This window comes from Notolepis coatsorum (genome assembly GCF_963971535.1).
Source record: "Notolepis coatsorum genome assembly, chromosome: 7".
Taxonomy (NCBI): Eukaryota; Metazoa; Chordata; class Actinopteri; order Aulopiformes; family Paralepididae; genus Notolepis; species Notolepis coatsorum.
Genome location: NC_140171.1, coordinates 2042927 through 2068668, shown reverse-complemented (window position 1 = coordinate 2068668; position 25742 = coordinate 2042927). Strand labels below are relative to the sequence as shown.

Sequence of the window (25742 nt, the reverse complement as noted above, 5' to 3'; positions counted from 1 at the left end):
AGACACATAGTTTCCTTGTCATGGTAATAGACGTCACTTTCCCACACCTCTCTCTCTCTCTCTCTCTCTCTCTCTCTCTCTCTCTCTCTCTCCTCTCTCTCTCTCTCTCTCTCTCTCTCTCTCTCTCTCTCTCTGTGTCTCTCTCTCTCCTGACAGGAATGGGCTAGGTTTCGGCTGCCATGCTACCTGGTCATGTGTGGGTGTGCGGGTGTGTGTGTGTGTGTGTGTGTGTGTGTGTGTGTGTGTGGTGTGTGTGTGTGTGTGTGTGTGTGTGTGTGTGTGTGTGTGTGTGTGTGTGTGTGTGTGTGTGTGTGTGTGTGTGTGTGTGTGTGTGTGTGTGTGTGTGTGTGTGTGTGTGTGTGTGTGTGTGTGTGTGTGTGTGTGTGTGTGTGTGTGTGTGTGTGTGTGTGTGTGTGTGTGTGTGTGTGTGTGTGTGTGTGTGTGTGTGTGTGTGTGTGTGTGTGTGTGTGTGTGTGGTGTGTGTGTGTGTGTGTGTGTGTGTGTGTGTGTGTGTGTGTGTGTGTGTGTGTGTGTGTGTGTGTGTGTGTGTGTGTGTGTGTGTGTGTGTGTGTGTGTGTGTGTGTGTGTGTGTGTGTGTGTGTGTGTGTGTGTGTGTGTGTGTGTGTGTGTGTGTGTGTGTGTGTGTGTGTGTGTGTGTGTGTGTGTGTGTGTGTGTGTGTGTGTGTGTTGTGTGTGTGTGTGTGTGTGTGTGTGTGTGTGTGTGTGTGGTGTGTGTGTGTGTGTGTGTGTGTGGTGTGTGTGTGTGTGTGTGTGTGTGTGTGTGTGTGTGTGTGTGTGTGCGCGTGCGTGCGGTCGACAGGGGCGGCACATCGAAGGGGGAACCAGTTCTTCTGCTTTAGGTGGAACCCAGCAGGCATGTCCCGCCCCTCTGATGCCCCGCCCCCTCTGACCACACACACACCGACGCTCCTGAGTGACAGACGGAGCAGCAGCAGAGGCAGAGCCAACAGCATGGACTGGTGATAAGTGTTGCAGCTCAACACCTTCTTCCCTGGAGCTCCACCCGCCTGAGGCGGCCCACGGTACGTTGCAGAGAACTGATCATTTAGCTGTTGTTGTTGTTGTTGTTGTTGTTGTTGTTGTTGTTGTTGTTGTTGTTGTTGTTGTTGTTGTTGTTGTTTCTTTATGTTTGAGCTTCACTCCATATGGTACCAGAGTGGGTATACCTTGAGAGATCAGTGAGCCAGTGGGCTGACTTGAGATCAGCTGTAATGGCTTCAGTGTGGAGTCTAGAGACTGTGTTATAAATACCTATAGGTGCAGACCTCGACCAAACACTCTCAGGGAAAACAATGGCCCTGAAGGTGATCAAAAAAAAGTTAACACAAGTGTGACATTTTTTGCACAGAAAAAAGAGGTTCTTATCATCACTGGAAACTATGAAATTGCTTGCCAACTGCATGATCCTCAGCCAATATGACTATGCATACGTACTGGTATAGTGGTGTTACAGTGGAAAGTATAAACACAGGCTACAAACCAGCCAAAATAAGACCATACGATTGGTCCTAAATCTGCCACCTCGAACCCATAATTGAGCCATGTCACTTCAATGAGGTGGGATGGCTCCCTGTGGAGCAGAGGGTCTCCTTTCTGAAACTGGGACATATTATGTATAAAATGTTAAATGGATCTGCCCCCACCAGATATTTATGCTCTCGCATTGTCCTGCGTGGCCAGGTCCACGGACGACCGTTACGGTCTGGACAGCTCTCAGTTTATGAGCCTAGAAAGGGTTGCCGGCTGTGGAACTCTCTGCCCGGGGCCATCCAAAACTCCCCCACTATTGCCGTCTTCAAGAGGGGTGTGAAGCGACGTCTGCAACAACAGGTTGCAGAGGGTGCTTGGCCACCGCTCTTGAAGAACAGGAACATGACATGCTGTAATGAGGCCCTTTCAGAAAAATTGTGTTGTCTATTTTATCTACTTGTTGTGTATCTATTTTATCTTCTTAACTCTTTCTTTGTGATTTATTGTATTCTTCTTGGGACCATGTTGGAAACAAGTCGACAGACTTTCACATGTTATCCTTGTAGCCCTTGTTTTTATACTATTGTATAAATTGTATGTACTAAAATTAAAAATCAAATCAAATCAAATCATTGACAGCCGTATGTCATGTATTTCATTCTTGATGAAACACTACTGTATATTTCTATGTCTTGTATGTCATAAATGAATGAATGAATGATCTTTATTGTCATTGTCACAAGACTGGTACAACCAAATTTAAGGGGAGATTGTTGCTTTAAATTTTAGCTGAGTTTAGTGCACTTATGGCCCTGGGATAAAAACTGAACTTGAGTCTGTTAGTCCGGGTGGGCATGACGCTGAAACGCCTGCCCGAGCGCAGCCGTACGAGGTGTTTGTTGCCCGGGTGGTGTGGGTCTTTAAGTATTTTGACTGGCTTCTTAAGACAGCAGGAGTTGTATAGTTCTTCCAGTGAGGGGAGAGGGCATCCGATGATTTTTTTGTCTCGACGAAACACTACTGTATATTTCTACGTCATGTATGTCATAAAATGTCTTGATTAATTGAAAAAAATGGGGGACCCTGATGTAAACAAGACGAAAGTCTTTCTCTGGTCTGCATCCCCTTTAACAATTGTGTATATTGAGCCGTACTGTATTGTACCCATTCTGCAATCTGTTAATAAAGTTTTCAATCAATCAATAAAGAATTTCAATATTATATATATATATTATGTGCAGGGGGGCGACAGTGGCTCGGCAGGTAGAGCAGTCGTCTGGCAATCCGGAGGTTCCCGGTTCGATTCCCGCTCCTCCCGGGCGCGTCTATACTTTTACCAACATTTCCAGTTCCGCGTTTGCGTTCTGCGATCTGATTGGCCACTGACGTTTGACGTTTCTGGTCATGTGGTCATGTTTCTGCGCCTATTCCCGCCTCGAACAGCCTGCAAACGACCTAACGCCTAGTTTATCACTGGTTAAGCTTAGGCGACTCTTTCGAAGTTGGTTAAGGTTAGAGTTTGGAATCAGGGCTGGTGTTCTATCGCCCTGCTCTAAGACAAACTCTAACCTTAACCAACTTCGAAAGAGTGCCTAAGCTTAACCGGTGAAAGAAACAGGCGTCACACGATTGGCCGCACATGTCACATGACCAGAAACGTCAGTGGCCAATCAGATCGCGGAACGCAACGCGGAACTGGAAATGGGGTTGGTAAAAGTAATGACGCCTCCCGGGCAGCGTGTCTAAGTGTCCTTGAGCAAAGACACTTAACCCCTAATTGCTCCCGATGAGCAGGTTGGCACCTTGCATGGTCGCCTCCGCGTCGGTGTGTGACTGTGTGAGTGAATGGGTAAAAAATGTGAGTAACAAAATGTAAAGCACTTTGGATAAAAGCGATATATAAAAAAACCATTTGCAGTGATGTCCGAGCATTCTAACAGTGAAGAGATATAAAGGGGTTGCTTACCAATAAGGGCTTTAAAACAGACATACATTTTGAAGAAGAAAAGAAAACACTTCCTGAATGTATTAATAGTCACTCACACACACACAGTTTATGCCTTGGTGCAAAATCGACTGATGTTTATACTTCAGAAGTATGATATTTAGACTGAACGAGGAGCCTGACACCTGGAGGAGCGGTGGTGTTGACAGCACGACGACACGGACAGCTTACTGGTAGATAGAGGCAGGACTTTGACATGTTCTAAATATCCCTTGTCCCTATCGTGCTGCCCTGTCCTCTCCTGTCCTGTCCTGCCTCTGTCCTCTCTCTCCTGTCCTCTCCTCTCCTGTCCTGTCCTGCTCTGTCCTCTCCTCTCCTGTCCTCTTCCTGTCCTGTCCTGTCCTGTCCTCTCTGCCCTGTCCTCTCCTCTCCTGTCCTCTCCTGTCCTGTCCTGTCCTGTCCTCTCCTCTCCTGTCCTCTCCTGTCCTGTCCTGTCCTGTCCTGTCCTGTCCTGTCCTCTCCTGCCCTGTCCTCTCCTCTCCTGTCCTCTCCTGTCCTGTCCTGTCCTCTCCTGTCCTGTCCTGTCCTGTCCTGTCCTGTCCTGTCCTCTCCTGCTCTGTCCTCTCCTCTCCTGTCCTCTCCTGTCCTGTCCTGTCCTGTCCTCTCCTGCTCTGTCCTCTCCTGTCCTCTCTGTCCTGTCCTGTCCTGTCCTGTCCTGCTCTGTCCTCTCCTGCTCTGTCCTCTCCTCTCCTGTCCTGTCCTGTCCTCTCCTGCTCTGTCCTCTCCTGTCCTGTCCTGCCCTGTCCTGTCCTGCCCTGTCCTCTCCTCTCCTCTCCTCTCATCTCCTCTCCTCTCCTCTCCTCTCCTCTCCTCTCCTCTCCTCTCCTCTCCTGTCCTCTCCTCTCCTCTCCTGTCCTGTCCTCCCCTCTCCTCTCCTCTCCTCTCCTCTCCTCTCCTCTCCTCTCCTCTCCTCTCCTCTCCTCTCCTCTCCTCTCCTCTCCTCTCCTCTCCTGCTCTGTCCTCTCCTGTCCTCTCCTGTCCTGTCCTGTTCCAGACTGTCTCGTCCGTCTTCAGGGGGCTGGTACTCAGGGTTCCCACAGACATTGCCAAATGAGATTCAAGGACTTTCAAGTACTTTTCCAAGCACTCTTTTTCACTTTAAAAGGATACAATTCACTTTTAAATGCGTTTTCTAGAGAGAGAGAGAGAGAGAGAGAGAGAGAGAGAGAGAGAGAGAGAGAGAGAAAATCGGATGCAATATTTATGGCTTAAAACCAATTTCCGACAATTAGTTACACTAAATGAAAAAAAAAAAAAAATCTTGATTCAGACGAATTTTTATCATGGATGAACAAAATGCGAATGGTTGATTTGAATTTCAAGGACTTTTTTTATTAAGCACCTTGTTAAAAAATGGGTTGTGACCTTGTGTGCGAACCCTGTGTGTACTATTGTCCTTTTGATCACCTGGGGTCAAACAGGGGTCATGGGTGGCACCAGGACAACCTGTGCTCTGTGCCACCTGATCACTCAGCAGCACGTTTGTCAAAAGAATGTGAAGGTAGTTTTTTATTACGCCCAGGAATGTGACCTTTGGCTGACGTACTGCATAGGAATGTGTACTTTGGCCGAGGTACTGCATAGGAATGTGTACTTTGGCTGAGCTACTGCATAGCAATGTGTACTTTGGCTGAGCTACTGCATAGCAATGTGTACTTTGGCTGAGGTACTGCATCAGAATATGTACTTTGGCTGAGGTACTGCATCAGAATATGTACTTTGGCTGAGGTACTGCATCAGAATATGTACTTTGGCCGAGGTACTGCATCAGAATATGTACTTTGGCCGAGGTACTGCATAGGAATTTGTACTTTGGCTGAGGTACTGCATCAGAATATGTACTTTGGCCGAGGTACTGCATCGGAATGTGTACTTTGGCTGAGCTACTGCATAGCAATGTGTACTTTGGCTGAGGTACTGCATCAGAATATGTACGTTGGCCGAGGTACTGCATAGCAATGTGTACTTTGGCTGAGGTACTGCATCAGAATATGTACTTTGGCCGAGGTACTGCATATGAATGTGTACTTTGGCTGAGCTACTGCATAGCAATGTGTACTTTGGCCGAGGTACTGCATAGGAATGTGTACTTTGGCTGAGGTACTGCATCAGAATATGTACTTTGGCCGAGGTACTGCATCAGAATATGTACTTTGGCCGAGGTACTGCATAGCAATGTGTACTTTGGCTGAGGTACTGCATCAGAATGTGTACTTTGGCCGAGGTACTGCATAGGAATGTGTACTTTGGCTGAGGTACTGCATAGGTATCTGTACTTTGGCCGAGGTACTGCATCAGAATATGTACTTTGGCCGAGGTACTGCATCTGTAGCTTGGCTGGCCGTTCATACTAATACAATTGGCAGTATTAGGGGGTGGGAAAGCTGGTGGGTGGGAATCTGACGTTGTGGACAGCGTCAGGTCTCTGCGCTTGCTCAGCGGGGCAGGACTTGGTGGAGATGGCGTGCCCTCCCACGCGTTACACTTCACCAATGAGAGTCCTCGCTGCCAAGTGAAAAGAGCGTCACTGGCTTGACGGCGCACGTCTCGGAGGAAGCGTGCGTTCGACATCAGGACACCCTTGTACGGACTCGTGGGAGAACATGCGTACAGTGACCAGGTAGGGGAGGGGGGGAATTGGCACAACGACTAATTGGGACCGGGAGAACATTTGAGAAAAATAGGAGAAAGAGAAGGTAAAAAAAAAAATGTAATGTTCTTAAGGGCTATTAATCAACTGGCCCCTATCAAATCAGTTAGATTCAAAACTAGATCAGAGCCCTGGATTAATGCAGCAATCATTGAAGCCGTTACGGCAAAAAAAAAAAAAAAAAAAGGATGAATCATCTTTCGGCTTGTTTAAAAAGCTCAGAAATGTTGTTAATAGGTTGATTAAAAAGGCTAAATTACTATAATAATACTATAACAACATAATTGCTGAGAATAAAGATGATTCTCAAAAGCTCTGAAAATCTTTGAAACAATTGGGGTACAGTAATAAACTCAAAACAAGAACTCTCAACGTGAACTTGAAGGTACCCTTACCTCTGACAAATCCCTGGTTGCAGGTATTTGTAATAATCTTTTTTACAACCATTGCCAGCACCTGGGTAAACAAACTACCTGTCCACTCTGGACGGTATGGTGAAGATCATGTTAAGAGTTTTTACAAAAGATTAGGAGTCCGGACGGATGATTTAAATTTGAATGAAGTGTCGGAGGAGGTGGTGTTGTTGAAGCTCACGGCCCTTAAACCTTCCAAAGCTACAGGTATTGATAACATCATACGAGATGCAGCGGAATTGATTTCACCTTTCCTTACCCATATAATCATTCTGTCTACCCCAAACCCACCCACCCCCTCTCCCCTCCCTCCCACCCACCCCCTCCCAATGTACAGTCTCCTCCCCCTCGTATGTATATATTCTCTGTTAGGATCTATGGGTAACACAGTACTGTATATTTGCATATCGTGTATGTCACAAATTTAACATTACTGTATATCTGTATGGCATGTATGTCATAAATGTCATGATATATATCTGTATATCTGTATGTCGTGTATGTCATAAATGTCACTATGAATTGAAAATGGAGGACCCTGATGTAAACAAGACGAAAGTCTCTCTCTGGTCTGCATCCCCTTAACAACTGTGTGTATTGAGCCGTACTGTATTGTACCCATTCTGCAATCTGTTAATAAAGTTTTCAATCAATCAATCAATCAATCATGGATAGAAAATCACTCTACATTCTCTACTGTTCACTAGTTTTACCATATTTAAATTACTGTGCTGAAGTCTGGGGAAACAATTATAAGTCTACACTACAACCACTTTTTATACTCCAAAAAAGGGCCATAAGGATAGTTCACATTGCAGGTTATCGTGATCACACTAACATATTGTTTTTGGAGTCAAAGACATTGAAGTTAAATGATCTTGTGGAATTTAAAACGGCACAATTAATGTATAAAGCAAAAAGTCATGCACTTCCAAGAAACATTCAAGAATTGTTCTTTGATAGGGAGGGGGGTTATAATCTGAGGGGAGAACACAATTTAAAGGTGCTAAATGTACGCACTACCATGAGAAGACACTGCATCTCGATATGTGGAGTGAAACTGTGGAACAGTCTAAATGTGGTGCTAAAGCAATGTCCAAACATGAGACAATTCAAACTGATTTATAAGGAAATTATGTTCACAAGGTACAGGGATGAGGAAGGGACTTGATATTCACGGGTGTTTACATTTTTATTTTATTTCTTTCATGTTTTACATATAGTTTTTTTTTCTTTTTTGCATATATATATATATTATTTTTTTTCTTTTTTATGTTTTAAAATAGTACACTCATTTGAGTAATGGAAAAGGGGTAGGATTAAATAAGTATATACTTCTTCCTACTCCTTTTCGAACATGTAGATTGAGTTGTGTTTTGCTTTTGTTATTGTTTGTTTGTATTCATTGCATGTTCGAAATAAAGATTTAAAAAAAAAAATCAAATCAATCTGCCTGTGACTGCAACCTGTTCAGGGGTGTAAAAAGTACCCAGAAATTATACTTAAGTGAAAGTATGGGTACTGTCTCAAAATATGACTCAAGTAAAAGTCAAACTATCTGTCTAAAAACACACTTGAGTAAAAGTAAAAAAGTCCTACTTTTAAATGTACTTAAGTACTAAAAAGTAAAAGTAATTTTTTTTTTGGAAAGGGATAGACCATGGATCTCAAACTCAAAAAAATTTGTTGAAGAGGTGAGCCAATTAGTGAAATCATCAGCTGGTGTTTAGGCAAGGCTGGAATGAAACCAAGCATACACTCTGCCCACAATGGAATGTGTTCTGTGATAGACCATGCTGAAATGAAAGAACAGAGGACACTTTTTTTGCATTCAAATAATTTAATGCACTTCTTTTTTGAAGGTAAACTAACATGGACGGCATTCACACCACAGCATGAATAATATCACAATATTAAAAACAGAATGGTGTATCCCTGAATAATATCACAATATTAACCACAGCATACTGGATTATCCTGAATAATATCACAATATTAAAGGCAGAATACTTGAGTACCCTGAATAATATCACAATATTAAAGACAGAATACTGGAGTACCCTGAATAATATCACAATATTAACCACAGCATAATGCGGATCTGACTGTCTATTCTTCTGATAGCAGGTGTTTAATCAAAGATCCCCGCTTTCTAGTGTTGCACAAGGACCAATCAGCATGGGTATGGGCGGGTTCATTTTCCATTGATGGGGATTTGATTGGCTGTTTACCTGTGGTCGCAGGATTAATAACGTTAACGTTAGTTCGGCCAGATACACAATTAAAATATACTAATTAAAATGGTTGGACCTGTGAGATTTGTACTTTGTACTTTGTAGGTCTGCATTTTAAATGTAAGGAGTAAAAAGTATGTTTTTTTCCTCTGAAATGTAATGGAGTAAAAGTACAAAGTATACAAACCTAATAATACTCGAGTAAAGTACAAATCCCCCAAAACAGTACTTAAGTATTGTAACGAAGTACAATTACTCAAGTACTTTACACCCCTGAACCTGTTCCTTTTTGTGGATGACTCCGCCCTCCTGTTCTCTCACAAGGACAAGGGTGAGGTGGAAAGGCCGCTGAGCGGTGAGCTACACAGTGTCAGTATATGGCTCTTGGATAATAAACGATCACTTCATCTGGGTAAAACAGAGTCCATTTTATTTGCATCACATTTTAATATAAAAAAAAAAAGTCCCCCAGTTTTAAAATTATGGTTGGAGATGTAGCTGTTTCCTTGAAGGAGGAGATTACATACTGCATACTGCACAACAAACTCCGGAGGGAGCATGGCCCTAAAGGTCATTTCTAAAATTAATTAAAAAAAATATATATTTTAGCTAGACTTTCCTCCTTCATAGACAAAAGGGCCTTAATGGTGGAATGCGCTGATTCAATGTCATTTTGATTACGCCTCCTCCAGGTTCACAGCCATGAAACGTAAAAACAGGTGACAGACTTCCCAAAACAAATGAGTGAGGGTGATCCTGAGCCTACACCCCAGAACCCCCCCCCCCCCCCCCCCCTCTCACCGAGCTACACGCCGGAAGCGTGAATACTTTACCCAAGGCAGTTGTCCTTCCGCGTTCGGTTTGTGCGCCCCGATTGGCCTCTCAGCGCCCAATCGCGTTAGCCCTACTATCGCCGCACGGAGCGGGGCTCTGCCGTGCTTACACTTGACGCAATACACGATACTAACTAGAGAGATTAGCGTCACATAGCTGGCGATAGAGGCCAATCAGGGCGCGCAAACCGAACGCGGAAGCTGAGAGGCCAATCAGGGCGCGCAAACCGAACGCGGAAGCTGAGAGGCCAATCAGGGCGCGCAAACCGAACGCGGAAGGACAACTGCCTTGGGTAAAGTATTCACGCACCCCGGAACACACCCCCCCCCCCCCCCCCCTCTCACTGAGCCCACACCCCCAGAACCCACCCACCCCCCCCCCCCATTTCACTGAGCTACACCCCCAGAACCCACCCCCCCCCTCCCACTGAGCCTACACCCCCAGAACCCGCCTTCCCCCCCTTTCACTGAGCTACACCCCCAGAACCCACCCCCCCCCTCTCACTGAGCCTACACCCCCAGAACCCACCTCCCCCCCTTTCACTGAGCTACACCCCCAGAACCCACCCCCCCCCTCTCACTGAGCTACACCCCCAGAACCCACCTCCTTCTCTACTAGATGTAATAACTCTGAAGCGTGCCAGTGCTATGGTTTCTCTACTAGATGTAATAACTCTGAAGCGTGCCAGTGCTATGGTTTCTCTACTAGATGTAATAACTCTGAAGCGTGCCAGTGCCATGGTTTCTCTACTAGATGTAATAACTCTGAAGCGTGCCAGTGCCATGCTATGGTTTCTGTACTGTGTGGTGGGTGTGATCCCTGTGTACTTCTCGGCTGCGGTTACACTAATGGCCAGTTTTCGTTTTGTTGTCGGGGTCAGTTTCGCTTTTCAGAACGCAACGTAATGGCAGGCAAGTTAGACATTGGTTTTGCCTCCTGAGCACAGTGATGTAGTACAATGCCAAAGCAGTAGGTGGCGAACATGAAGGCAATTTTCAACCAATCAGAAAAGTTGAATCTGCCAATACACTTCCTGCAAAAAAACAACAAACCACCATCTTTAAATGCCTCGCTTGAGCCATTTTATCCAACGTAGCATTTATTTTTCAGCAAAGAAAGTGCAATAAAAGTGCAATAAACAAAACGGATACATTCACTGTGTGTTCTGCCTCATTTGTTGATGAAACAAAACTAACATCAACACAATTGACCACCAAGAGCGGATAGTTTAGTCTCACAAAAAGATCTCCGATGTTGTTAGCTACATGCTAACGTGAATGGAATATGCCAGTACAACAGTATAGCATTGTGGCTAGCAGCTTGGTAACGTTAATGCTAGCAGAATGAATGGATGTAAACTTTATTTAACAGATTGCAGAATGGGTACAATACAATACGGCTCAATACAAACAATTGTTAAGGGAATGCAGACTGTTGTAGCTTGGACTGGGCTCCTTATAACAATAACTTGACAACACATGGTAGCCGCAGCTACTCGGGACAGCTCTGCTGTAAACACTGGAAATAACCGTGCGGGTCTCTCTACTGCGCATGGGCGTCGGGCAACAACGGCTCCGTATCCGGCTCGCGCAGATCACATGGCACCATTGTCGGCGAGTTTTGGCGAGTATCCAAAACGGAAAAACACCTTTTCATCCTGCCAAAACGGCGTTTCTTTTTAACTAGGACGGCGAACGTAATCATTCAGCAACAAAAACGTTCCTGTATTCACCGGTGTATCCAGCCCCTCAGAAAGCAACAACAGAACCCGTGTGGAGGCCGTCGCTCTGGTCAGACCGGTTCTGCTGCTGCTAGACAACTTGGCTGCCTGTCACCTGCAAATGGGCATGACGTAAACTGGCCTCAGACCAGCCACACACACCCCTCCCCTCTGGCTCTGAGAATGTGTGGTTTCAGTTTATTATGTCATTGTGGGATTATGGGACTCTATTATGACTTTATTATGCCACTGTGGGAAACTCTGTTTGTACAATAGGTAAGGAGAACCTTATCTTGTAGTTACACTGAGGGTTGAGCAGGGTTGTCCACTTGCTCTGGACAGTAGTAATCTGCTCTGGGACAGTAGTAATCTGCTCTGGACAGTAGTAATCTGCTCTGGGACAGTAGTAATCTGCTCTGGGACAGTAGTAATCTGCTCTGGACAGTAGTAATCTGCTCTGGACAGTAGTAATCTGCTCTGGGACAGTAGTAATCTGCTCTGGACAGTAGTAATCTGCTCTGGACAGTAGTAATCTGCTCTGGGACAGTAGTAATCTGCTCTGGACAGTAGTAATCTGCTCTGGGACAGTAGTAATCTGCTCTGGACAGTAGTAATCTGCTCTGGACAGTAGTAATCTGCTCTGGACAGTAGTAATCTGCTCTGGACAGTAGTAATCTGCTCTGGACAGTAGTAATCTGCTCTGGGACAGTAGTAATCTGCTCTGGACAGTAGTAATCTGCTCTGGACAGTAGTAATCTGCTCTGGACAGTAGTAATCTGCTCTGGACAGTAGTAATCTGCTCTGGGACAGTAGTAATCTGCTCTGGACAGTAGTAATCTGCTCTGGACAGTAGTAATCTGCTCTGGACAGTAGTAATCTGCTCTGGACAGTAGTAATCTGCTCTGGACAGTAGTAATCTGCTCTGGGACAGTAGTAATCTGCTCTGGACAGTAGTAATCTGCTCTGGACAGTAGTAATCTGCTCTTGGACAGTAGTAATCTGCTCTGGACAGTAGTAATCTGCTCTGGGACAGTAGTAATCTGCTCTGGACAGTAGTAATCTGCTCTGGACAGTAGTAATCTGCTCTGGGACAGTAGTAATCTGCTCTGGACAGTAGTAATCTGCTCTGGGACAGTAGTAATCTGCTCTGGACAGTAGTAATCTGCTCTGGGACAGTAGTAATCTGCTCTGGGACAGTAGTAATCTGCTCTGGACAGTAGTAATCTGCTCTGGACAGTAGTAATCTGCTCTGGACAGTAGTAATCTGGTCTGGACAGTAGTAGCCTCCCAGAGTTCACAACATGATAATGCAGGACCTGTTCAGAGGTCTTTAATTGGCATGCAATTATCCTCAATGTTAGCGGTTAGCACACACGGTTAGCACACACACACACCGGAACACACACACATGCATTGTTTTTTTGTAGGATGCGATTCGTCTCTGCGCTTGACCCATCCCGTTGTCCTTCCCCCCAAGAACAGCCGGGAGCAGACAGGCGTCGGCGAGGGCCGCGCCCGGGGACCAATCCAAGTGCTCCTGCCCGTCTTCGTCAAGGACACCACAGCGTTAGCGATCAGTTGTTGTGCATGTTTTTCCATTGGGTTTATCTTATTGGGGGGGGAAACCCTTGCGAGCACGGGGGGAGAACATGCAAACCCCACACAGAAAGGCCTGGGAGATCACCCACCTGGGTACCTGGCATCATGGAAACCTGGTCCCCAAGCGGGAATCGAACCCTGGACCTTCTTGCTGTGAGGCGACAGTGTTAACCAATACACCACCGTGCCGCCTGATTTAGGAGCTGGAGGAATTGGGGGATGAGATATCTGACGACATGTGGGAAAAAGCACTCAAAAAAGTTCACACCTCTTCCATCTGTGCTCGGCATGGTCTCATCCAATGAAAAAGCATCCACCGAGCTCACAAATTTACAAAAGTGTGAAACTGAAATATGCAGTACCCTGGTGGAACCAGGCCCTTTGACTGTGTTATTTGGTGTTCCCTCACCCTTATTACAAATCAAATCAAATCAAATCAAATTTATTTATAGGGCCCAACAACACACGTTAATGTCCCCATGGGCCGTACAGATCTTCTTTAAACAAGTCAAGAAGAAAACATAACAATAAGTCAAGAACAGAACAAGAACACCATAAGGTGCAAACATTTTTAGATGGATGCAAATAAATGAAAGAATTTATTACAACTGACAAAGACTAATAAAGAGGTCTTGGCTTTTGTTACTTTGTTAGCGAGACGGTTAATCCTACTTCAGTGGAAATCCTCCTCACCCCCTTCTCATGCCCTTTGGATTAAATCTATTCTTAACTGTATCAAACTAGAAGAAATTTTTCCTCTATGTGGGCGCCCTTCTTTTCCTATGTTGAGAGGATGCACCTGCCCGTAGTCCCAGACTGATACTCACCCACACAATATCCATCGTACACTCAACACCAGAATTGGTTGACCTATGAATCGCTGTACTCACCTTTTTAAATGTATCTCCTTTTTTTTTATTTATTTTTTATTATGTCTTGTTTATTATTTTTCTTTTTTTTCTATTACTATTATTATCATTTCTTTTCTGAAACTGTTCATTTGTTTGTCTGTCTGTCACTTTGTTTTGATGTCTGTTGTCCTTTGTATTCCGTTTTGTGTTTCTAATGGAAAACGTTCAAGCACATATAATTTGTAAATGTTGGTTGCACTGAAAACTCAATAAACAGATATATATATATATATATATTAGGGCTGTCAGTTTATCGCGTTAATTAGATTAATTAATTACACAGCAAATTATCGCGTTATGAAAATTAACTCAAAATTAATTACAATATATATATTATATATTATATTATATATATTATATATTATATATATTAATTACATAAGAACGTAGAATACATATTTACAGACTTTTTTTTATATGGTCCATTTGCATGTTCTTGGTATCTGATTCTAGGGACATCTATGGATCTCAGGGAATGTATTCCCAGTGTCAGAAATACTGTGTATGTTACTAGGCTTGAGTAAATTGTAATGAACCAAATGAGAATATCAATAATTTTTTTTTTTATCTTTGACTGTGAATAACACCATGCTAAATTTACCAGACCTTAAAAAACTAAGCAAATTAATAGATGGAAGATGATTAAACAGAAGGTTTTGTAGATACAGTACTGAATTCTGCCATCCGGACACATGCAATTTGAAATATGATTATAGAATATAGAATATCAGGCATAAAATGGTTATGCGATTAAAATGCGATTAATTCGATTAATTAATTACAAATCCTGTAATTAATTAGATACATTTTTTTTAACCGCCTGACAGCACTAATATATATATAAAATGATTTAGGAGCTGAATCATCGTAATAAACATTGTTTTCAACACCTTCTCTCCTACAGGTTTAATACAGAGCGATTGTTCCACTGCGACAGCATCTCAGCGACCATGGTATGAAATAATGTTGTTTATATTGTTACACTATATATTTAAAGCTGCTATAGATAACATTTGAAGTACAGTAATAGTTTTTAAAAGGAGAATTCATCCACAGAGTTTATAAAGGTGTGGATAAAAGTATTGCTCTCCCCCTCCAAAAATGATTAATTCCTTCATTTATCATTTAAAGGAAATGCTGGCGGGTCCAAAATGAATGTTGTTGTTTACATGTTGCATGTATCCCCTCCGCCTGTATGCTTATACCAACGCGTTCGTGTTTCCGGGTTCCCGTTTTGCGCTCTGATTGGCCACTGACCTATGCTATTACGCCCCCCCTTTACGCTCTCGCCTGAGACGCGCTGTGAAGCGCCAGCGGGGCGAGGCGGTGGTTTCTCCCCGGCTCCGTGCGCCTTGCTGCCGCCGGCTTGTCTCACATGACTCGGTCCAGCTCCAGCAGCAGCGGCCGTCTTCCGCCTGCGGTCTCCTCCCTCCAGGCCCCCGAGGCGGCTCGTTCTTATTATTATCCCCCATTGTTCAGGTCGACATGGTCGCGCAAACACGTAGGTTTCAATCACTGAGCTGTCTGTCTGTTGTCGTGTGTCTTCTAATCGGCTACTGTACATGGAGACGAGACCCCCCGCCTCTCTCTCCATAATAGACGCAACCAGGCGTGCATTCTTGTGGGAAAACCCGAAACAACATTTAATAAAGACGAGTGTTAGTTGTGTTTCCCCGTCTACCGTCAACATAAAACCATCCACCACCCGTTGGAGGAGTAGTGGGGGAGAAGAAGAGGAGTATTTTTAAATAGCAAGAATTATCGACTGGCAACTCTGTGCTCGTCAGACCTGCAGCTGCTGGTACTGTATGGAGAGAGAGGCGGGGGGGTCTCGTCTCCATGTACAGTAGCCGAAACCACCGCCTCGCCCCGCTGGCGCTTCACAGCGCGTCTCAGGCGAGAACGTAAAGGGGGGCGTAATAGCATAGGTCAGTGGCCAATCAGAGCGCAAAACGGGAACCCGGAAACACGAACGTGTTGGTAAAAGCATACACATCCCTACTTCCCATTTCCCCCACGTGGAATGCACCTGATTGGATAAATGACATGCTGGTGCTCTAGTGCGACACCTAGTGGCTGAATGTTATCTATCTATAAGAGCAATACTTTTCAGAGCCTGTACCTTCCTGTGGGGGGGAGCAACACTTTCTTATGACCACATTTGCAAAACATCTCCTTTCAGCCTGGACACCGGAGGGGGAGGAGCCTCTCTGAAGGCCTGACGCTGGAGGAGGCGGAGGACGGAGGATTGGTCATCTCCAGCATCAACGATGACTCCTCAGCCAATCAGGGGCTCAGAGAAGGTATGATTCTTAACACATTGACCGCCAGCAGCAGGGGGCGCTGATACCCCATTCAACGCCAGGTCTTTATTCAATGGATATAGTTTTAGACTGTGACATTTGCGAGTGCTTAAAATGTATCTTATATTATATCTATGGGTCTAATAACGCTGTCGGGTCTCAGTGAGTTGCTTCTAGTCAACATGCCCGAGACAGATTGTTTTTTCATCCGTACATTTCCGTTTTATACCGTTTAGAATAGAGTATGGTTTGGGTGTTTTTCAGTAATTCCAGGAACAATGCGAGAAAAATGCATTTGACTGTAATCCAGTCATCACGTTGTAATCTTTCTGCTGATTATCTAATCATCCTGAAATCAACGCTAGATTATCACTATTACGTCTCCTCGTCCATACATGAAATTACCGTCGTAGCGGGGCGCTCGCCGCCCCCCCCACCCCCCCCCCCCCCCTCCTACCCAACGGTAAACAGCGTTACACGTTCCACACAGATAGCTGTGATCGGGGTAGAAATAATGATGTTCTTACCTTGTATCTGATGTAATGCAAAAGAGATAATCCAAATATCTGATCGCAATTCCAAATAATGCTTGTGGACGTCCGCACCACACTACCGACCATTTCACAATGACGGGCGGGCGGAGTTACTGTTCGATGCCATCGTTGTAAAGAAGTGGCTCGCCTGAATATTTAAAACCCACCCGCCCGGCTCAGATCGCCTCCTAAAACACACCATCCCATTTTGAACGAGATGCAATAGCTCCGCCTGGCAGTAGAGGGCGATGTTGACCGTCTGCCAGCTCAGCCAGGCTCTGACGAGGATACCAGAGTCTGCAGCTATGAATTATGAATAGATATAGCGAATAAATGAAATAACGATCCCAAAAACGAGTTCACTCGTTCCTGGCGCTCAACGCATGGCGGCCAATAACGAGTTAACTCGTTTATTGCGCACATTGTGTTAAATGAACACGTCAACATTAATGGGAAATGCGTTTACCGTCTTCTAGATACCAGTTTCCTCTCTGTTCAGTAGAAAGCTATCCGGCTGCAAGCTAGCCTAGCTTAGCACAAATTAATGGAAGTGAATACGGACCACTAGCCTAGCTGTTGGGCCAAAAACACCTCTCCCGGAGTTTTAAGCTAGGCTAGTGGTCCGTATCCACTTCTATTCATTCCTTTAATGTTAAACTGTTAAAAGTTCTAGTCAACTCTAGGAGCTCGCTCACCCTGCATGTTGTCGACCAGATTCAGTCCTAATCCGGCTGTTCAAAGGTCTCTAGATGAAAGATTTGACACGTAACCCGTCTTCTCGAGGCTTTCTGGTTGCACTCAGATATCGAAGATTTGTCGCGGGAAGAGAAATTTGACACGTAACCCATTGTGAGAATTCACCAGTGTTGATTTCTACATTGACGAAAGGTCTTTCATTTCACAGGCGATGAAGTCGTGGGGGCGGCCATTAATTTTGACGAACTATCCAAGGAGGAGGTGCTGAAAGTGCTGAAGCTAATGGAGCCCTTTGATGACAAGATGAAGGTTCTGACCAAGAGCAACCTGAGCAAGAGCCTTGGAACCATCAGCATCAAAAGCCCAGCCGAGGTTAGTACGATAAACACCTTGTGACGTCAAACAGAATGTTTGTTGTGTCGTCCTCTTTCCACCAACATGGCTGCCCGTAAGCGTGTATACTTTCGACAACAAATGATTGTTTCCGCGTTCGAGTTTTGCACTCTGATTGGCCAGGTCATGTGACATGTGCGCCAATCGTGGGACAGCAAGTTCTGCGCCTATTTCCGGGTCCAACAGCCTGCAAACTACCTGGCGTTCTATCTCCCTGCTCTAAGACAAACTCTAACCTTAACCAACTTCGAAAGAGCGCCTAAGCTTAACCAGTGTAGAAACTTGCGGCCCCACGATTGGCGCACATGTCACATGACCAGAAATGCGCGTGGCCAATCAGAGACGCGGAAACAAACATTTGTTGTCGAAAGTATTCAGGCTGCCCGTAACCATAGGTAACCACTTTCAAATGAAAATGCCTCATTTCTGTGCAGTGGTGGAGCAGGTAAAATACTGATTAAAAAAAACATATTACTGTTCAACTGTGACTTGTTTATAAGATCCAGTACATAGCAGCAACCGTGTTTCCAACAGGCTCATGGGCATTCTGAACATTCTGTGCAAAGACCTCTGTTGTTCAAATGTTAATGATTGAAACACACCTGGTCACCTGCAAATAGGTCCAAAGATTAAGCCCTGGGCAAGCCCCACCCATCTGGTACTGGTACCAACAAAAGTTGTTATACTACTACTACTTTTTATTATATTTATGGATTTATCTATATCTGTACACCAGGGCACCAGCTATTCTTCTTCTTGGGGTCCGTTGAATCGAGGATGTTTTACTAATCAGTGACTTATCTCCACAGATGCTAAAGGATTCCTACACCAGGCTCTACAACAACAAAATCAAGAAGTACATGAAGGGCGACCTCCCTGGAAGTCCAGCGGGAGGCGCTATGGGAGGCTCCTTAACCGGGGGAGGAACGCGGCCACGCCCCTCCACCGCCAGACTGAAGCACGACGCCGGAATGCCTCGCCTCGGAGTGGACTTTGCGGTTCCAAGGACAAAGACACCTAGCACAGACGTTCCGACCGGTTTTCAATCCGGTGACGTCACATTCTCTGCACCAGTGAGTGGAGATGATAACCTGCCTAATGCCAGTATAAGTACACCAAACCTCTCTTTGCCTAAAGGTTTGGATGGAGCATTAGAGGGTGATTTTAGTGCCGATTTATCTGGCAGCAAACTCGACCTTCCACTGCCTAGGCTTGGTTTGAAAGCGACAGCTGACGATGGTGCTATTCAGGGGCCTAGATTGAACATAGATGCCGGTAATTCCGAAGTCGATGCGGCTTTGCCAAAAGGAGATCTAGAATTCCCAAGCGTCGACGTAAAGGGTTCAGATGTTGATATTCCTGACGTAAGCATTGATCCATCTGAGGGGAATATCTCCGGCCCAACCTTTGATATCAACGCTCCAAAACTGGATATTGAAGACACAAAGAAATTCAAAATGCCCAAATTCAAAATGCCACCCCTGGGCCTCTCTGAGCCCATAGTAAGTGGGCCAGAATATCAAGCACCGGACATAAGTTCTCCAGGTGTTGCTCTGAAAGGCTCAGAATTAGACCTCAAAATACCCTCAGGTAAAATCAGAGTTCGGTCTTCCAGGAAACTAAAAAACCCTGACCTAAATGTGGACGATCCGACCGGTTATGTAAAAGTACCTCAGCTCAAACTGTTAGGATTAGATGGTGACACTGATATGGGTGGGAAGACTCCAAACGTGGATCTCCAAACCCCTTCCATTAATGCTCCCAGTTTACCGGAGGTAGAGTTACCGTCAGTGAAAGGTTTCAAATCAGACCTGGACATGCCAGATGCAGACATCGGCGGACCCTCTGGGACGCTCAAAATGCCTGGTCTCTCAGGCCCAGATCTGAGCATTGATGCTGGTGTAAAAACACCCAACCTAAATCTCAAAATCCCAAAGATGAAGGGTGGTGTTGATGTTGATGCACCTGGTGTTAATCTACCAGAGGTTAACCTAAAAGCACCTCAATTAGAGGTTGACACACCAGACCTTAACATTAAAGCTCCATCAGGTAAATACAAGGCGCCCAAATTCAAGATGCCCGCTTTTGGTTTTTCAGGCCCTCATGGTCCAGAATTAGGTATTAGGGGAAATCTCGAAGGGCCTGACTATGAGTTGAAGACTCCAGACTTGGATCTTTCAGCTCCCAACATTAAAGGGGGAATTAGTCCCCCAGATCTGAAATCGCCCAAGCTAGATCTAAACGCCCCAGACATAAACCTTGATATGCCTTCAGGTAAATTAGATCTGGATGCAGATACTCCCTCCGGCAAGCTGAAAATGCCCAAATTCAAACTCTTCGGTACATTACCAAAGAAGAAGGATTTGGATATCAATGCAGGGTTGAACTCGCCAAACCTAAGTCTTTCGCGCCCAAAGATGAAAGGGATCGATGCTCCTGATGTGAATTTACCAAGCGTGGATCTTAAAGCTCCTAAATTAGATGTAAAATCTCCAAATGTGAACATAGGTTCACCCAAAGGGAAATTCAAAATGCCCAAACTGAAAATGCCGAATTTTGACATCCCAAAAGGACCAGATTTTGACATAGATGGAGACCTAGACGGACCCGACTTGAGGTTGCCATCAGGACATCTTAATGCAGATCTAGCAAAGCCAGAGTTGGACATTAATGCACCATCACTCAACCTCAAGGGTCCAAAGACAGAGCTAGACATGCCTGATATTGGACATTTTAAGATGCCAGATTTTGGCTTATCAGGACCAAACATTAAGGGGCCGAACGTCGACTTAAAGATTCCAGCACCAGACTTTAGTCTCAAAGCTCCAAGGATAAAAGGCGGGATCGATGCCCCAGACTGGGATTTACCAAACTTGGACTTCAAAGCTCCCAAGCTAGATGTAAACACTCCTGATGTAAACATGGGTTCACCCAAAGGAAAATTCAAAATGCCCAAGTTGAAGATGCCTAAATTTAGCCTCTCAGGCTTGAAAGGACCTGATGTTGACATTGATGGTGACATAGATGTCCCGGACATAGACATCAATGCACCTAATGTCAACCTCAAAGGTCCCAAAGCTGGCCTAGAAATGCCAGATCCCAATTTGGGTAGCCTGTCAGGAAAATTCAAAAAGCCTAATTTGAAAATGCCTGATTTTGGTTTCTCAGGTCCAAAGTTAGAGGGACCTAACTTTGACTTAAAGTCACCCGACCTTGATCTTGCTTTGCCAAAAGGGCCTGATTTGGACATAAATACTAATCTGAAAACACCAGATTTGAGTCTCAAAGCTCCAAGGATAAAAGGCGGGATCGATGCCCCAGACTGGGATTTACCAAACTTGGACTTCAAAGCTCCAAAGTTAGATTTAAACACTCCTGATGTAAACATGGGTTCACCCAAAGGAAAATTCAAAATGCCCAAGTTGAAGATGCCTAAATTTAGCCTCCCAGGCTTGAAAGGACCTGATGTTGACATTGATGGTGACATAGAAGTCCCGGACATAGACATCAATGCACCTAATGTCAACCTCAAAGGTCCCAAAGCTGGCCTAGAAATGCCAGATGTCAATTTGGGTAGCCTATCAGGAAAATTCAAAAAGCCTAATTTGAAAATGCCTGATTTTGGTTTCTCTGGTCCAAAGTTAGAGGGACCTAACTTTGACTTAAAGTCACCCGACCTTGATCTTGCTTTGCCAAAAGGGCCGGATTTGGACATAAATACTAATCTGAAAACACCAGATTTTAGTCTCAAAGCTCCAAGGATAAAAGGTGGGATCGATGCCCCAGACTGGGATTTACCAAACTTGGACTTCAAAGCTCCCAAGTTAGATTTAAACACTCCTGATGTAAACATTGGTTCTCCCAAAGGAAAATTCAAAATGCCCAAATTGAAGATGCCTAAATTTAGCCTCCCAGGCTTGAAAGGACCTGATGTTGACATTGATGGTGACATAGATGTCCCAGACATAGACATCAATGCACCTAATGTCAACCTCAAAGGTCCCAAAACTGGCTTAGAAATGCCAGATGCCAATTTGGGTAGCCTATCAGGAAAATTCAAAAAGCCTAATTTGAAAATGCCTGATTTTGGTTTCTCTGGTCCAAAGTTAGAGGGACCTAACTTTGATTTAAAGTCACCCAACATTGATCTTGCTTTGCCAAAAGGGCCGGATTTGGACATAAATACTAATCTGAAAACACCAGATTTTAGTCTCAAAGCTCCAAGGATAAAAGGCGGGATCGATGCCCCAGACTGGGATTTACCAAACTTGGACTTCAAAGCTCCCAAGTTAGATTTAAACACTCCTGATGTAAACATGGGTTCACCCAAAGGTAAATTCAAAATGCCCAAGTTGAAGATGCCTAAATTTAGCCTCCCAGGCTTGAAAGGACCTGATGTTGACATTGATGGTGACATAGAAGTCCCAGACATAGACATCAATGCACCTAATGTCAACCTCAAAGGTCCTAAAGCTGGCCTAGAAATGCCAGATGCCAATTTGAGTAGCCTGTCAGGAAAATTCAAAAAGCCTAATTTGAAAATGCCTGATTTTGGTTTCTCTGGTCCAAAGTTAGAGGGACCTAACTTTGACTTAAAGTCACCCGACCTTGATCTTGCTTTGCCAAAAGGGCCGGATTTGGACATAAATACTAATCTGAAAACACCAGATTTTAGTCTCAAAGCTCCAAGGATAAAAGGCGGGATCGATGCCCCAGACTGGGATTTACCAAACTTGGACTTCAAAGCTCCCAAGTTAGATTTAAACACTCCTGATGTAAACATGGGTTCACCCAAAGGTAAATTCAAAATGCCCAAGTTGAAGATGCCTAAATTTAGCCTCCCAGGCTTGAAAGGACCTGATGTTGACATTGATGGTGACATAGATGTCCCAGACATAGACATCAATGCACCTAATGTCAACCTCAAAGGTCCTAAAGCTGGCCTAGAAATGCCAGATGCCAATTTGAGTAGCCTGTCAGGAAAATTCAAAAAGCCTAATTTGAAAATGCCTGATTTTGGTTTCTCTGGTCCAAAGTTAGAGGGACCTAACTTTGACTTAAAGTCACCCGACCTTGATCTTGCTTTGCCAAAAGGGCCGGATTTGGACATAAATACTAATCTGAAAACACCAGATTTGCGTCTCAAAGCTCCAAGGATAAAAGGTGGGATCGATGCCCCAGACTGGGATTTACCAAACCTGGACTTCAAAGCTCCCAAGTTAGATTTAAACACTCCTGATGTAAACATGGGTTCACCCAAAGGAAAATTCAAAATGCCCAAATTGAAGATGCCTAAATTTAGCCTCCCAGGCTTGAAAGGACCTGATGTTGACATTGATGGTGACATAGATGTCCCGGACATAGACATCAATGCACCTAATGTCAACCTCAAAGGTCCCAAAGCTGGCCTAGAAATGCCAGATGTCAATTTGGGTAGCCTGTCAGGAAAATTCAAAAAGCCTAATTTGAAAATGCCTGATTTTGGTTTCTCTGGTCCAAAGTTAGAGGGACCTAACTTTGACTTAAAGTCACCAGATCTTGATCTCTCCGGCCCTGAGCTTAGTGGTGGAATAGGTCCACTAGGACTGAACATGCCCAAGGTTGACCACAAAACCCCCAAACTCAACCTAAATGCCCCAGACTGGGATTTACCAAACTTGGACTTCAAAGCTCCCAAGTTAGATTTAAACACTCCTGATGTAAACATTGGTTCACCCAAAGGAAAATTCAAAATGCCCAAATTGAAGATGCCTAAATTTAGCCTCTCAGGCTTGAAAGGACCTGATGTTGACATTGATGGTGACATAGGTGGCGCTGAAATAGACATCAATGCACCTGATGTCAACCTCAAAGGTCCCAAAGCCGGCTTAGGAATGCCAGAGGCCAATTTTGGTAGCCCGTCAGCAAAATTCAAAAAGCCACATTTGAAAATGCCCGATGTGATGCTTGACTTTGGCCTCTCTGGTACAAAGTTAGAGGAACCCAACTTTGACTTAAATTCAAAAGGTCCGGAATTGGACATAAATACTCATCTGAAAACACCAGATTTGCGTCTCAAAGCTCCAAGGATAAAAGGTGGGATCGATGCCCCAGACTTGGATTTACCAAACATGGACTTCAAACCTCCCAAGTTACATATAAATACTCCTGGAATAAATCTCCCAAATGTTGACTTACCAAAGGCCAGTCTCAAAGGTCCTAAACTGGACCTAGGTGCCCCCAAATATGACATAGACACCCCAGGTATAGACATTGGGTCTCCTTCGGGGAAGCTGAATATGCCCAAAATGCCTAAGTTAGGCTTATCTGGACTGAAAGGTCCTGATCTTAGAATGGATGGTGACGTAGAGGGACCAGGCGTGAACTTCAGACCCCCAAAAGCAGCGGTGGTTTGTGGTCCAAACGTTGATCTTTCCATTCCCAAAGCCGGAGCTCCGGACCTCGATGTCGATGCTCCATCTGTGAAATTGAGAGGGCCCTCCTATAAGAATCGCAGATCCGAAGGGAAAATGCCTGTCCTGGATGTAGATGCAGATGTGAAATTGCCTCAGACTAACAGAAGGCCAAGGAACCCCAAATTAAGGTCCAGCTACCCTCTTGTAGATTCGGACATAGCGAACGCATATCTCCGAGGCGCTGGCCCCGACCTGCGTCGTCCGGATCTCAACATCGACGATTTCACTGGAAGTGAACACGTCCTTAGAGCCAGAGGGTCCAATATGGACCTCTCTATGCCGACGGTCTCTCACCCAGACATTCGGACCGAGGCTGGGACTCACAGACCACAGGTCCCAGCTGGTGACTTTGATATACAAACGGGCAGGTCAAGGCCTCGACTTAACGCGACGTTGCCAAATATGTCTCGTGATGATGCACAGCGGACAGAGTCTGCCGACGCGGATGGGTATTATGTCACCGTTTTCCCCAATCAAGTGAAAAATGGGAAGACGGAAAACGGAAAGTCCAACACACTCGGAAGGCTGGACGTCTTCAGTCCATCGAACGTGGACCTTGACGTTCCGGACGGGAATGACTTAAAAGGGTCAACATTCTGGTTTTCCAAACTTATATAGGATCTGACGGGTCTGAAGAACCCCCCCCCCTCCCCATTTCTGGGTTATTTATTGTGATTCATGCTGCTGAATATTGTGCTTTATCTTTGTATTTTTATTAAAGGACAAAAGGTATCAACAGAGGATTTCTATTTTTTACTTAGCTGACACTTTTTATAAGGTTGCCCAAGGTTGCAGCACTAAATCTGTTACAAAGCAGCACAACTTGCACTTGTTTTTGTCGGCCATTGTGGGTTAATGACCATGTTATATTGACCATGTTATATTGACCATGATATATTGATCACATTATATTGACCACAATATATTGACCACAATATATTGACCATGTTATATTGACCATGTTATATTGACCATTTTGATGTACATTTTATGTGTCTTGGTTGTATATTGTTGACTTTCAATTAGAGGAATAGCATCACTTTGTTTCGTTTTTTTTGTATTAACAAGCAAGTATTAAAGGTTCTATAGATAAAATGTTATGTAGACTAATCATTTGTAAAGAATAATAGATCCACAGAGATTTTAGAAAGGTGCAGAATAAAAGTATTGCTTCCCCCCCAAAAGAAAAAATGTATTCATTATTTTATAATTTAAGACAATGTTGGCGGGTCCAAAATGAATGTTGTTGTTACATGTTGTGTGCATGTATCCCCTCCCTACTTCCCATCTCCCCACGCAGAATGCTCCTGATTGGATAAATGACATGCTGGTGCTCTAGTTGAATGTTATCTACAGCACCTTTAACCACTAACCATTCATTCAGTGCTACACTTGAGGCTAATATCCAGTCCAGTCCACTACACTTTTTATTTGTGTTGCCCCCTAGCCACTGCATTTGTTTTGGTTTTATTTTTTTTATTTTTATTTTTTTTTTGTCTTTTTCC

The 25742-nt window shown here is 44.5% G+C and overlaps 1 protein-coding gene across 1 annotated transcript; it reads left to right on the top strand.

The window, feature by feature from the left end:
* Positions 1 to 928: 928 nt before the first annotated feature.
* LOC311231557 (uncharacterized protein) lies at positions 929 to 25422 on the top strand. Its single transcript, XM_084318179.1, has 5 exons — positions 929 to 1043; positions 14762 to 14810; positions 16040 to 16160; positions 17598 to 17761; positions 18592 to 25422. Exons 2-5 carry the CDS (start codon positions 14808 to 14810, stop codon positions 24853 to 24855), a joined length of 6552 nt encoding a protein of 2183 aa, XP_084174305.1. The 5' UTR covers positions 929 to 1043; positions 14762 to 14807; the 3' UTR covers positions 24856 to 25422.
* The last annotated feature ends 320 nt before the right edge of the window (positions 25423 to 25742 follow it).